Source organism: Colius striatus, chromosome 14 (assembly GCF_028858725.1).
Source record: "Colius striatus isolate bColStr4 chromosome 14, bColStr4.1.hap1, whole genome shotgun sequence".
Classification (NCBI taxonomy): domain Eukaryota; kingdom Metazoa; phylum Chordata; class Aves; order Coliiformes; family Coliidae; genus Colius; species Colius striatus.
In genome coordinates, this window is record NC_084772.1 from 3,302,527 (window position 1) to 3,314,770 (window position 12,244).

Below are 12,244 nucleotides of genomic sequence, written 5' to 3' on the forward strand. Positions count from 1 at the left end.
CAAAGAGCAAGTATGTCACACTGGTAATTACTCTCCCAGAGAGTAACCAAAATAACTATCAAAGCTCAGAAGGCAAAACTCAGGACATCTTTATGTATTTGGATGTTGTTATTTTTAGCTACTTTGACACCAAACACATTCAGGTAACTACACACACTATTTAAAGGCACAATTTAGCAATTATTTGAACACTTAGCCTTGTACTCCACATCTATCTCTTCCCACTTTGCATCATTTTAAGGAAGTCTTCAGTCCAAAGCAGTCTGATCACTGTCAGTTCACTGTGAAAGCATGGCACCTCAGAAACACTCAGCTTCAAGCCAGAATAAAAGGTAGTGCTGCAAGCATTACCACTAGCTCTTCATTATGTTCCACCAAGACTGGTGCATGAAGGAATTACTGCTATTGAGTTTATAGCAACTCTCCCAGCAGGTGATGCAACTGCTAGAAAGGGCACTCACCTCATCTACAGACATGGTTGGATGTGGTGGATGGTTGTAAATACGCTGGAAATAGCTGTTTGCCTCATCATCTATTTCTTTGCTAAAGTGCTGATTAGCCTCTGGCCACACCTGAGATAAGTCAGCTGTTAAAAAAAGAGAACAGGCATCATGCTCAGAACAACTTCAGGCAGTCAGGATTTCACCTAGTCCTTATCAAAGCTTCCACCCACCTAGACAGAAACTGCTAGTTCCCCTGCAAAGCAGTGTAGCCAATCTTTCCAGAAGAGAGGAACTGTTATTTTAAAACCTGTTTTCAGTGTTATATTTACACAAAAGCACTAAATCCTGAGAGAGAGCTGAGCTCATACTGCTGTATTCCTGGAACCCACTGCATCTCAAGCAAACCTCAATTGACACCTAAGCTAAAGGAATGCAAATCAGACTAGAACAAACATGCTACACAACACTAACATGCAGACAAACTTTCACACAAACGTTCAGGCCAGCATACACTGAATGTTCACACCCCCCAGTATAAACCAATGTGCACCACAGTCACCTCCATTGGAAGTCTGTAGAGATGAGTAATTTTGCTTTTAGGGCAGAGCTATCAAAGGAATGGCAAAAGCATATAAAAACAGCTATGTGGAAGGTTTAGCATATGACTGTGCTTCCTAAAGGCAAAGTCTGATTGCTTAAAGCTTTCATTGTGAGCATACTTGAGAGGTATGAATGAGTAAAGGATAACAGCTCAGTACTCAGGACCAAATCACTCCTTCCAAAAGCCACCTTCCCACCAACTCCTGTTAGTCTGGTTTGCATCCAGTGTTGCAGTCTAATTCACTGCTTCACCTTCTCTGCTGCAAAAGGCCCTTCCCCAGGTAGCTTTGGTTAACCTTGTTACAAACAAGACAAAACCCACCCTCTCAGCAGATGCACACATATTGGTGAAGAGCAGAGCAACATTGTTCAAGACATAGCACAACAAGAGGACACATACACACTCTTCATGCAAATCTGTAACACGTTATGCCAACAGCTTTTTCTTTAAGGAGTAAAGGCCACTTGGCAAGCTTTTAGTATAGAAGCTTAGAGGCACCTTTTTCAGACTAATGGTGTAATACAAAAGTCACATTTTAAACATTTACCACCTACAGAAGGAAATGCAGATTAACTGCAGACCACAGTCACACTTCACAGCCACAGACAACACTACCACTTACAAGGTTTCATCTTACTCTGCTGGAATGTAGGCTGGTTCAGTCCAGATGTGCTCAGCTTCCTTTGCACGAATGGGTCATTGTTCACCGCAGGAAGGCCCAGGGCTCCAGTTCCTATGCCAGTCAGGCTACCCGTAGTAAGACCACCTACTGGAAAGCAAACAGCTGGTCATCTCAGTGGCACCCTCCACAGCTCCAACTTACCACTCCCAGCACTCATCACTTGAAGAACTCAGAGCTATATAGTCTTCTAACTATCTAATATCAAGAAGTTTTCTCCAGTAATTCATCTCTGTCCCAACCTAAAATAATGCTGCTAAAACCTGTTGACACACTCACAACTGTTTACCTATTGCAGCTGCAACATTAAGTGCTGTTTCAGCAGTGACCTAGGAGCAAGGGCAGAGTTCCCTCCCACACAACACAGCTGTTTGCCCAGTATTTCCAATCATAGCAAGACCAGTGTCTTAGCTCTGACACGTCAAAACCAAACCACTCCACCCGGGTAGCAGTACCTGGAAGCTGTGAAGAGAGTCCTCCAATGCCACTGAAACCCGTTGTCTGGTTTTGGGTGGAAAGAGGGGGAAATGCTTTTGCTGGTGACTGAGGAGTACTGAATGCAGAGCCCAGATTTGGAGGGAAGCCTTGCATGCTCTGGGTATGAGGAGCAGCTGAGCCACCTAAACTAAGAGACGCCATTCCTGCAAGCGAGTCGATCTGAATGAAGAAAGGCAAATTACACACAGATATCCATAAACCTCAACCAAGCTGGGTTTTGGCAGGTTTTGTATCATCACAGCTACATATAAAAACATTCCTGATAACAGCTTCTTGTACAAGGGTACCTCAAATTCTGAAGTCATCCAGAACATCAAAAAACCATTTGTCTACAGAATGCAATTTCACTGCTTTTTCTACAATCCCACAAAATCCTGTTCTGGCACAAGTTTCACAGAAAGGCTGATTGTTCCATAGTCTCTGGTTCAATGTAACAACAGGGAATGCTCATAGGCAGCACATAGATTTTGATACTAGTTTAATACTCTGCACTTGCACCTTGGACCTCACAACTTAAAGCGCATTTCATACCAAGCTTACAGAGTATTTTTGACTGTCTGAAGGATCCCACTATGACAACTTTTCACAGCTAAATACTTGAATGCAGTCTTCAATAAAAAGCATTAAGGCCCATGTGATGAGTAGGAAAGAGGGCACAATATCAGCTGACAAAACAAGTTAAGAGCCTCTGACTAGGAAGAGCAGAAACCAGTGTTGTCTACCCAAAAGACAGCATGACTGCAGACTAACGTTTGCTGTTCTATTTGTTCACATCAGTTATTTGCAGCAGGTTGTCAGGATACTTGGTACATCTAATGAGCAACTTCAATAAAGCAACAACTTGCAAGGAAACTGCTCTCTGAAATTACTTTAATCTACAGATGCTTCAGACATTCTTAAATGCTGAATTGCCACTATTTAATGTGAAAAACTTGTCACTGCTCAAAATCTCGCATTGAATGTAACTGCTAGAACCAAAATCTGTTATGTGTTGCTCCCAAAGAGGAAGGGATGGTGAGTGGCAGGGAGTAACTTATATGTACCTTGTTTTTAAAAGAGCAGTTCAGTTGAGAGCTGAAGAGCCCCAGTTATAACAAGTCCTTATGCTCTAGTACTGTTGCTTGGCCCGTGAAGCTACAAACAAGACACATCAGGTTCAAAGGCAGTGCTTAATCCTCAACAGCCTTAGTAAGTTTCAGCACTTCAAAAGAAACCCTCAGTTATTTTAACTAAACCAAATCTGTCTCTCTCTCCAGTGCTCCCATCCTGCTATGCTTCAGTTACTTCTTACAGACATCTCTGAACTGAAAGGCAGTTCTCAGTCACAACTCTCAGGCATCACTCTGCAGTCACAAGCAAGTGACATCTTAAATACAAAACTGAGCAAGCCAGACGATGTTTTATTTAGTCCTGGCTCAAAGAACTCAAACAGTGCAGCAGAACTAACACTAAACCAACACCAACTTTAAAAAATGCAGCATGTTCTTTGTGTACCTGTACAGGAGAGATGGCATCTAGGCTGCTGGCGCTGGGCGGGCGGCCTTTCGGCATGACTCCGGGCGGTGGCTGCCTGGCCTTGTTCATGACATTACTGCAGTTGGCCACCATGGTGAGGATGGTCTCTGACAGCTCCTGAGAAACACTCCTACAACATAAAAGTAGAACAGTTAGCCATGGAGCATTCATGGAACTAAGGTCCCTAACTCAACTTGGTTTTCCTACAGAAACTGAAGCCACATTTCACAAACAGATGCTGCAAAACAACTCCAGCAGAAGTAAAACTTGCTCTAGTGCAAGTCCCAAGAGAAACTGCTATCTTTAAACAGATCATTTTTAGAACTACAGTTTAAAACTTATCTCCTAAGAATACCCCTTTGCTTTCAGTAATTCAAATGCTGCTTTACAGTTATCCCAGCAAGTGAGGACTTAAAGCTAGGATATATACCTACATGGCTCCAACAGCTCCTAGAAGAACAGACTATCTACAACAGTCTTTGTCTGCTGTTGTCCTTGTTATGGGCTATATACATTTGAGCCTCATGAATTAAAACCTGATGATATAATCCCTCATTCAAATCTGCTTCTCAAGGCTCAGACATTCATGATTATTCCCATTCCTAATCTCATGACACACAAGGTCTCTCCAATGAAGAGACGAGACACGACTAAAGCTTGCGCTGCTCACTCAGACAAAAAAGGATGAGAGGTTAAATACTGCCACCTGCTTCACTAAAAATCATGCCTCTAAACTGAAAGACATGCTTCATGCACTAACACTAAACCAAAACAGAGACAGGAAACCTAACTATTCAAGGAAATGATAATGAAAAGCCAACAGTAAACTCAAACTGAAGTATGAAGTCATTGCACAATCAAAGCAGTCAGTACCTTTCCAAAGTATCCTGCATCTGACTGCCAGGTTCTCCAGCTGGGAGGAAAGCCAGCTCTGCTGCTGACATGCTCAACCACAAACACACTAACACAACAGTAACATTTGCATTTTGGAAAACACAGCCCATGATTTACAGCTTTCCTAAGCTTCAGTGCTACCTTTGGGTGAGGACAGCTACAGCAGCAGACTGCATCCTGTAACGGGGCAGCTGTACCAGCACACCTCTGCTGCAAGAGCCTTGTTGGAGATCCCTCATTTTAACTCAATTGTCAGTAGCCTTTACTGTACAGCTGTTGGAGTGAGGGGAAAAGAGCAACCATCCTGACAACTGAGGTAGCAAAAGCAATGTGCAGAGCAGCCTTCAGCTTTGGCAAGTGTCCCATTGCAGGCTACTTGGAGTTAAGGGCCTTCAGTTGTTCTCCAAAGCCAGTGATCCACTGTGAGTACACTGAGATGTACTGTGAGTAAAAGCTCACCCAGGACATACAAGGGGAATCTGGGGAGAGAGTATGGATGAGTAAGTCTCCATACAGGGCAAGAAACATGTAACTAGCTTGTGAAACAGTTGATAAAAGTGTTTCAAGATGGTCTCACCAGGGCCTAATGTTAAAGACTTTAGATGCATCCTTCAAGCCCCTTTAGATGTACCTACCAAGAGGCAACCAGAAATCTACCTTCCAAAGAAAACAAGGGATTTCTGTTTTGAGAAAGTGCAACCAGACCTGAAGATTGAGCTCTGAGCATTTCACATGGTAGGCTATCTACCACATACACCCCAATGCCACAGTATCCAAAGTCTCTGCTACTTAATGTCCTTATGACCAATTAACAGGCTGTACAGGACCCAGGAGGCATTCCAAGATCACCCAGCACTGCAGCTAACCAGGGAACAGGACTGGAGACTCAGGAGCTGAGTTCACACATTGTTACCACCCTCAACCTTTTGCCTCCCCTTACTTTTGTTTCTGTAGCAGTTAAATTTGCAGTCTTTATGTTTAAACACCACAGTATGCTTTAGTAAAGCAAAGTCTGATCTTCACCATGTTAAAAGACATTGTTGTGTGAAGATGCAAACATCACAATCTTTTCAGACAGTACAAAAATGTAACCTTTCACAAAAACACCTGTATTTGAGCAAAATTCTATGAAGTAGGTGGGCACAACCTGATAACTGCATCTTAAAATGATCATATTCAGGCACCTAACCCAACTGGTGCCATTCCTGGAAGAGAACTACAGGAAAACTGCAGGAAAGCTCCAGGTTGCTGGAGTAGCAAGTTCACAGCTTGTTCATTCTTTCACTTTGAGAGGAAGATTTCTCATACGAATCATAGATTCATTTAAGATGGAAGGGACCTTGAAGCTGCTGCAGTCCCAGCCCTCCCCTCACCCTGCCCAGCCCAGCACTGACCCACAGCCCTCAGCACCTCAGCCCCAGGGCTCTGGGATCCCTCCAGGGCTGGGCACTCCCCCAGCTCCCTGGGCAGCCTGGCACAGGGGCTCACACCCCTCTCAGGGAAACAGTTCTGCCTCAGCTCCAACCTCAACCTCCCCTGGGGCAACTTGAGCCCCTTTCCTCTTGTCCCTTCACTTGTTACTGGGGAGCAGAGCCTGACCCCCAGCTCCCTGCAGCCTCCTGTCAGGGAGTGTCAGAGAGGGCTCCTGGCTCCCCTCAGCCTCCTCTTCTCCAGGCTCAACACCCCCATTCCCTCAGCCCCTCCCCAGTACTCTTGTGCTCCAGCCCCTTCCCCAGCTCTGTGCCCGGCTCTGGCCACGCTGCAGCCCCTCAGTGTCCCTGTGGCAGCGAGTGAGGGGCCCAGCACTGAGCACAGCCCTGGAGCTACAGCCTCACCAGTTAGAGACAATTACTGCTCTAGTCCTGCTGGCCAGATTTTTCCTAACACAAGCCAGTATAATCACACACTTGGTCAGCCTGCAGTGCCTGCAACCACTCAGTTAGAAACACCCAAACTACTGAAGGGAACACTTATTTCTTCTTGTAGTCTCATTTCTAGATGAAGCTACAACTGCAGTGCTCATCAGTGGTAAACAAGTTGTACCAAAAATAAAGAGTCTCAGCACGTGCAGGATTCTGGAGGCTAAGAAAAGTGCCTCCCTGAACACAAAACAGGACAAGAAATAATTACAACCTTATTGAAGAGCAGGCTCCTCAATCAACAGATTAGAAGATGGCAGACTTCAGCTAGTGAAGCAGAACTACCCTCTCAGACATACTTGCTATTTACTGCCACGTTAATCTTCTAGTCTTTACAACACCTGCTTCCATTTGTGACTGAAACCTAAGCTAATCAAAGCAACTGTTTCATGAAAGAAACCCAAGCATTTTCTTTTTAAAGCTCAAAGAGAATAACTAACGGAAAGTGACTGCAAGTAGGTCACATTCTTGCATAAAAGGGAATACAAGTAGCTATAAAAAGAAACCAAAAGCTGAGAGAATTTGTGCCAGTAGAGAACTAGTGGCTCTTGGAATCAATGGAATAAATAAAACTTGGTAATGCATTGAGATTCAAAACACAGTGACACTAGGTGCAAGTTAAATCTAGAGTTAACTGTTAAACCTCTGAACTCTGGACAGGGCAGCATGCAAGAGAAACTGGCAACTATAGTCTCAGAAGACACACTTAGAGCTGAAAATTAACAGCCATCTTTTTGGTCCAAGACATATGCCAGAACATTATCTTTCATAAATAATATGTCATCAGCAGTTTGAAGTTTAATTGCACAGACTTCCACAGAAATCTCAGGAGATGCCTTTCTAACACCTTACAGCTACCTTGAGTTCTCTTCCCATTCAGACATCCATCATGACAACTCTGTTGACAATGATTTCCCAGCATCTACGTGACAGCCACGAGTCACCCTGCACATCTTTAATTCTGTCTTTCCAGACAACACTGGCAAGTGAAGGGACACAACGCAAGCTCAGATCAGGTAACACATACTGGGACATGTTGAGCATCTTTTGGTGTCAAACTTGAACACCAAAACTAGCACCATCTCCAGCTTTCTCTCTGGCTTCTATGTCACACTATGCTACCCCTACTTATCTTCAAAGTAGTGCTGCAGTGAAATACTATCTGCATCTGATAACACTAAGAAGTGACACCAAATACTTGAAAACATTCAGGCATTTTTACTAGATGTGAAGACAGTTATTTAAAAAACTGATTTGTCCAATTTCAGTTCCCACAAGCCTTTCTATAGCCCTCCCCTCTCTCCAGCAGAGGCAGCAGCTCTCTAGGACCCACACTCTTTTCTTCTGGACTTCAGCTAAACCATCTGATCTGAAAAAGATTTTTAGTATTTTCCATCCTTTGACCACTATGAGACTGACTAAAGACAACAGAAGCTACACATGTCTAGTTTGTCTCAGCTACATCACAATTGCCACTTACCACTTTCCCCCTACACATAAAGATTGCATTAGCCTTTACTTCTCTACAGCAGTAACCACTGAGGCACTTGCTTAACACAACCACTAAATCCTTTGTACAGTCCCTGTTTTCCAAGATGCTGTTCCTCTCTGTAGTTATGGTCTGTATTCCTTCTTGTCCAAATCAAAGCCCTGTACTTAATCATTAGCAATCAGACCAACCAGCCATCCCCCAGTTACCAAGCTCATCTCACCCATTTGGTTATAAAGACAACAGTTTCAAGCTCTTGTGACCCAGCCTACAGCAGAAGTTCCAGTGCAAAATTAAACATACTGCTGAATCTATCCCCACAAGCTTATGTTCTCCCATTAACCCCATTCTCCATGGGAAATTCCAAACCAGCTGTGACCCTGTGGCAGCACAGCCAGCAAGTTCACACATCACACGTTCAGTGTAAGCAACATAACCCTTACCCAGCACAAGCCTGCAGACATGCCAACATAGTTGCCAAGGTTTCTGGAGGAAGTTGAGCACTTTTAGGTTGATCTTTTTCTGGAGCAAGACCACCCAGGATAGATGGACATCTTCTCTTTAAGAAAGTCATACAGGCTTGGATGAAGGGCTCCTGAGGAAAAAAAGTGTTATCTTAGTCTTCCAAATGGCACCCAAGCCACAATGTCAAACTTGGCAATTGCACCGTGGAAAGAATTGCACTAAACTATAATAGTTCAGTGAAAACATTGAGCTATCAGACCATGGACACTTTCCACAACTTTAAAGCTACTTGTAAATTGTTAAAGTGACTTCAGTCAGTCACTGAGAAAATGCAGAAATGAAAAGAAAAATCCTGCTTTACCCCATGCTCCCGAATTTTATCTGTGAGCCATTTGTCAAGTTTGAGGTATTCCCGTCGAGAGGCAAGTGCAGCAAGGTCAATAACAAAGGCAAATGGAGTACCATTTAGCAGCATTGACAAGGCCTAAAGAAAAGAAATCAGAAGACTACTAGTGAAGACACAAAGATACCCTTCTCTCCTTTCTTTTCTCTCTAATCCCTGTATAACTTTTAGGCAAGAAGTCTTGCTATCACATGCTGCTATGCTTTCTTTGTCAACAACAAGATGGGCAATATCAGCATCACTTATAGCTCACTTGTGAGACAATGAGGGCTCTCGTTTGAAATCATGACTCTGCCTTCTCTAGAACAACCTTATGCTGACAGTTTAACATTCCTCTACAGGAAAATCCACCAGCAAGTAGCAAAGAGCTAACAAGTTGATATTGCAACAAAATCAAGCAGAAGAGTCCAGCAGCCCCTGCTAACATGTCAGCTCCTTCAGGGATGCTTTGAGAAGTGGTCATGTTTGAACACAGTAACTGCTATAGCAAAAGTGACTTCAAGCAGCAGTTGGTGCTCTTGCACTTTGAGACAAGCAATTATTTCACATTAAGGAATAATAAAAAGCCTCAAGGAAGTCAGTCACAACTTTCAGTCTCTTTTGGGAGTGTAAAAACCACTGATATGTAGTAGGATTCTTCAGAAATCCCTGCTCCATTAACCTTAGCAGTGCCACCTTCACACAAACATCTGAAGGATCCTTTCCATATCTCCATTTCCATAGTACTTATGGTTCAAATGCTTCCCAGATTCACAGTTCATTCACACAGCAAGCAGTTCTGTTGTATTACATCCCAAGTTACTTGTCAGCTGAGCCACAATAACCAACTCTACTGCAAAGACCCTGTAAAATGTCTTGGGTTCAGAACTGGACAGGCTAGAAAGCATTTGTAGTCAGATACCACAACAAAGTCATGTGAACATAGGTTGGGGTTTGGTGGTTTGGTTTCCCCCCCTCCCCCTTCTTTAAGATGCAGTGCAGCAGCAACAACTGAATTCAAACATGCTTCAAGTAGCCCTTACTACATTAGTCACATCTAAGTTAAGCTTAGCCTCTGTTAAAAGATGAGCAAGCCTGCAGAAGACACCAGACAGAAAATAACAGTAGGGTTTTGCAAAACTCACCTTCAAGTCTTGTGCCACATCAAGAATCCGTGACAGTTTGGCCTGGTCATACTGCTCCCCTCTCATGTACCATTCTGCCATGGCATGCATGATAAGCTGGCGAATGGAAGGAGACTGACCCTAAGGACAGTTAAGTCAGGATTATATTTCATGCCTCTAGGAAAAGGACCAACTATGTGAACAATAAGGAGAATATTTTACCTGTAAGGTACAACATGTAAGTTCTTTAACTTCAGAAATTAGCCTTGGAGTTGGGCTCTTTTTATGCAATAATGAACTATTCAGGAGCTAAATTCAAGGGCATGGAATGACTATGAAGGGTTAAGTGTTTACATCCCCATCTCTTTCCTGTCACCATCATGTTCTGAAGTGAAAACTGCAGTCACACCTTCACATGGAAGATGCAGTACCTATCTCTTTGTTCACACAGAAACTAAACTATGACACAACTCAAATTTTGAAGGCAGCAAAGGTTTTGCTTAAAGTTTCCCTCCTCAGGGGAAGTGAAACATGCTCATAATGTGGCACCAGCACCACGTTACACAGCAGCCATCGTTTTGTACTTTGTGCTGAAACTTTCCCTGTAGAAAACCAGCATCCTCTGCAATTTCAAGCCCTTATGCAAAAAGAGCACCATTTCCATTCTACTTTCCTATTCCTCCATTTAAAGACTTTTATCAGGAATAGTACTAAATGCTCATAGCACTTCAGCTGGCAAATAACCATCATTTTGCAGTGAATGTGGACCAAGACCTCACAGGTCAAGCTTCTTAGTACTAACTCTACTTAACTTGAATAGGGCAAAGCATTTCTCAATGGAGATCCTCTCTCACCTCAGAGGCTTCCCCTGCCTTAAGTTTCTTCTCCTTGTACTGCAAGTAATCTCTTTACACCTAGCACAGCTCCCATCTCTCAGCAAATACAATGGAGGTTATTTTGGTTAACATTTCCTCACCTTTGAACTGCATCAAGTTTCTGTGCTCTAAAGGTGTGAGGCTGGGAGTTTGGGAGGAGGTGGTGATGCTGCTCTTGTGAGGTTCTCAGTGTTCTTTTTGGGGGGGGTGTTTGGGTTTCTTTTGTTTTTAAAAACACAAAAATGGTCAACTTTTAACTTTCAGCTTTAACCAAAGGTGAAGCTGCACTTTGGGCTACACTTCCCCGGGAGTATTTTCTCAGTGAACATTATTTCTTTGTTCCAAACAGATTTTCCCAAAGAAAAACAAATCACAACAGTTTGCTTCAAGGTGAGGAGAGGAGAACTCATATTGCTTTGCATAACCACCCATAATATACCTCTTAGGCTTTAAATCACCCAGTTTCTAAACCAATACAAGCACTGGTGTTCTAGCTGTTCGACCCATTTAACAAGATTTCAGTTCTATGAACAAAAGACAGACACTCCAGTGAAAACACTCACCTGTCCATGCCATGCATAGTGCAAAATGATGGCAGAGTTGGGGTGGTTGCCAAGGAAGATTGGCATGAGCGTGGAGATGAGTTCGTGGCGCAAGGTATGCCAGGACGTGTTGATCTGCAGTAAGGCCAATACCAACATATCTGGGCAATGCTTGATAGGAAAACTGAAGAGCTGTTTAACCTGCTCATACTGTCCCACTTCTGCCAATCGTAACAAAGACTCAATCAAATCCAGGCTCTTCCTAACAAAGGAACAAGAACAAACAGACAACCTCACACCAATGTTAGCAAGCAGTTTGCTTACAGGATCCTGGATTCAAGCACTTTGTAGCAACAACTGGAAGATGACATAAAGCAATGCTGACTGCAAACCATTTGATATTGCAGCTCTTGTCCCATACAACTACCCCTACAAGACCATGCCTAACCATGAAAAGCAGCTCCTCTGTTTTTTGTGAGTTGGGTGGGTTTTTTCTCTTTTCAACTCAATTTAAGAGCTTAAGAAGTGGGTCACTTGGATTATTTTGCTGGAACATACTTCCAGAAATAGAATGCATTTTTAAACACCTCCGAGTCTCCACTTGTGGAACTTGGTGAAGATGTTCTATTTGTTTTGTCTGCTTTACAGACAAGTAATCACTGCCACCTTCCTCAATTTACCTGTATTCCCCAGTCTCCAATTCCTTATTTTGGGCCATTCAATGGAAACAGAAGCAAATATCTTCCCCAAAATCAGGTATACAGCTATATCAAGAGAAGGGGTGTAAAGGCTAGCTCAGACACCTTTATGCAATTCCT

The 12,244-nt window shown here is 43.2% G+C and overlaps 1 protein-coding gene and 1 non-coding gene across 11 annotated transcripts in view; both read right to left on the reverse strand.

The window, feature by feature from the left end:
- Positions 1-12,244, reverse strand: part of CNOT1 (CCR4-NOT transcription complex subunit 1) — a 56,402-nt gene that overhangs the window by 25,153 nt on the left and 19,005 nt on the right. For 4 of the 10 annotated variants that reach the window (XM_062007194.1, XM_062007188.1, XM_062007192.1 and 1 more), the window contains exons 13-20: positions 11,448-11,688; positions 10,031-10,150; positions 8,865-8,987; positions 8,482-8,633; positions 3,716-3,866; positions 2,179-2,380; positions 1,667-1,813; positions 462-586 (exon numbers count right to left, since the gene is read on the reverse strand). In XM_062007194.1, coding sequence (XP_061863178.1) covers positions 462-586; positions 1,667-1,813; positions 2,179-2,380; positions 3,716-3,866; positions 8,482-8,633; positions 8,865-8,987; positions 10,031-10,150; positions 11,448-11,688 — 1,261 coding nt within the window. The remainder of the gene's footprint in view (positions 1-461; positions 587-1,666; positions 1,814-2,178; positions 2,381-3,715; positions 3,867-8,481; positions 8,634-8,864; positions 8,988-10,030; positions 10,151-11,447; positions 11,689-12,244) is intronic. The other 6 variants (XM_062007197.1, XM_062007191.1, XM_062007195.1 and 3 more) reach the window with 3 other exon arrangements.
- LOC133626792 (small nucleolar RNA SNORA50) lies at positions 3,257-3,392 on the reverse strand. Its single transcript, XR_009819769.1, has one exon. It is a non-coding gene; the product is annotated as a small nucleolar RNA SNORA50 (small nucleolar RNA).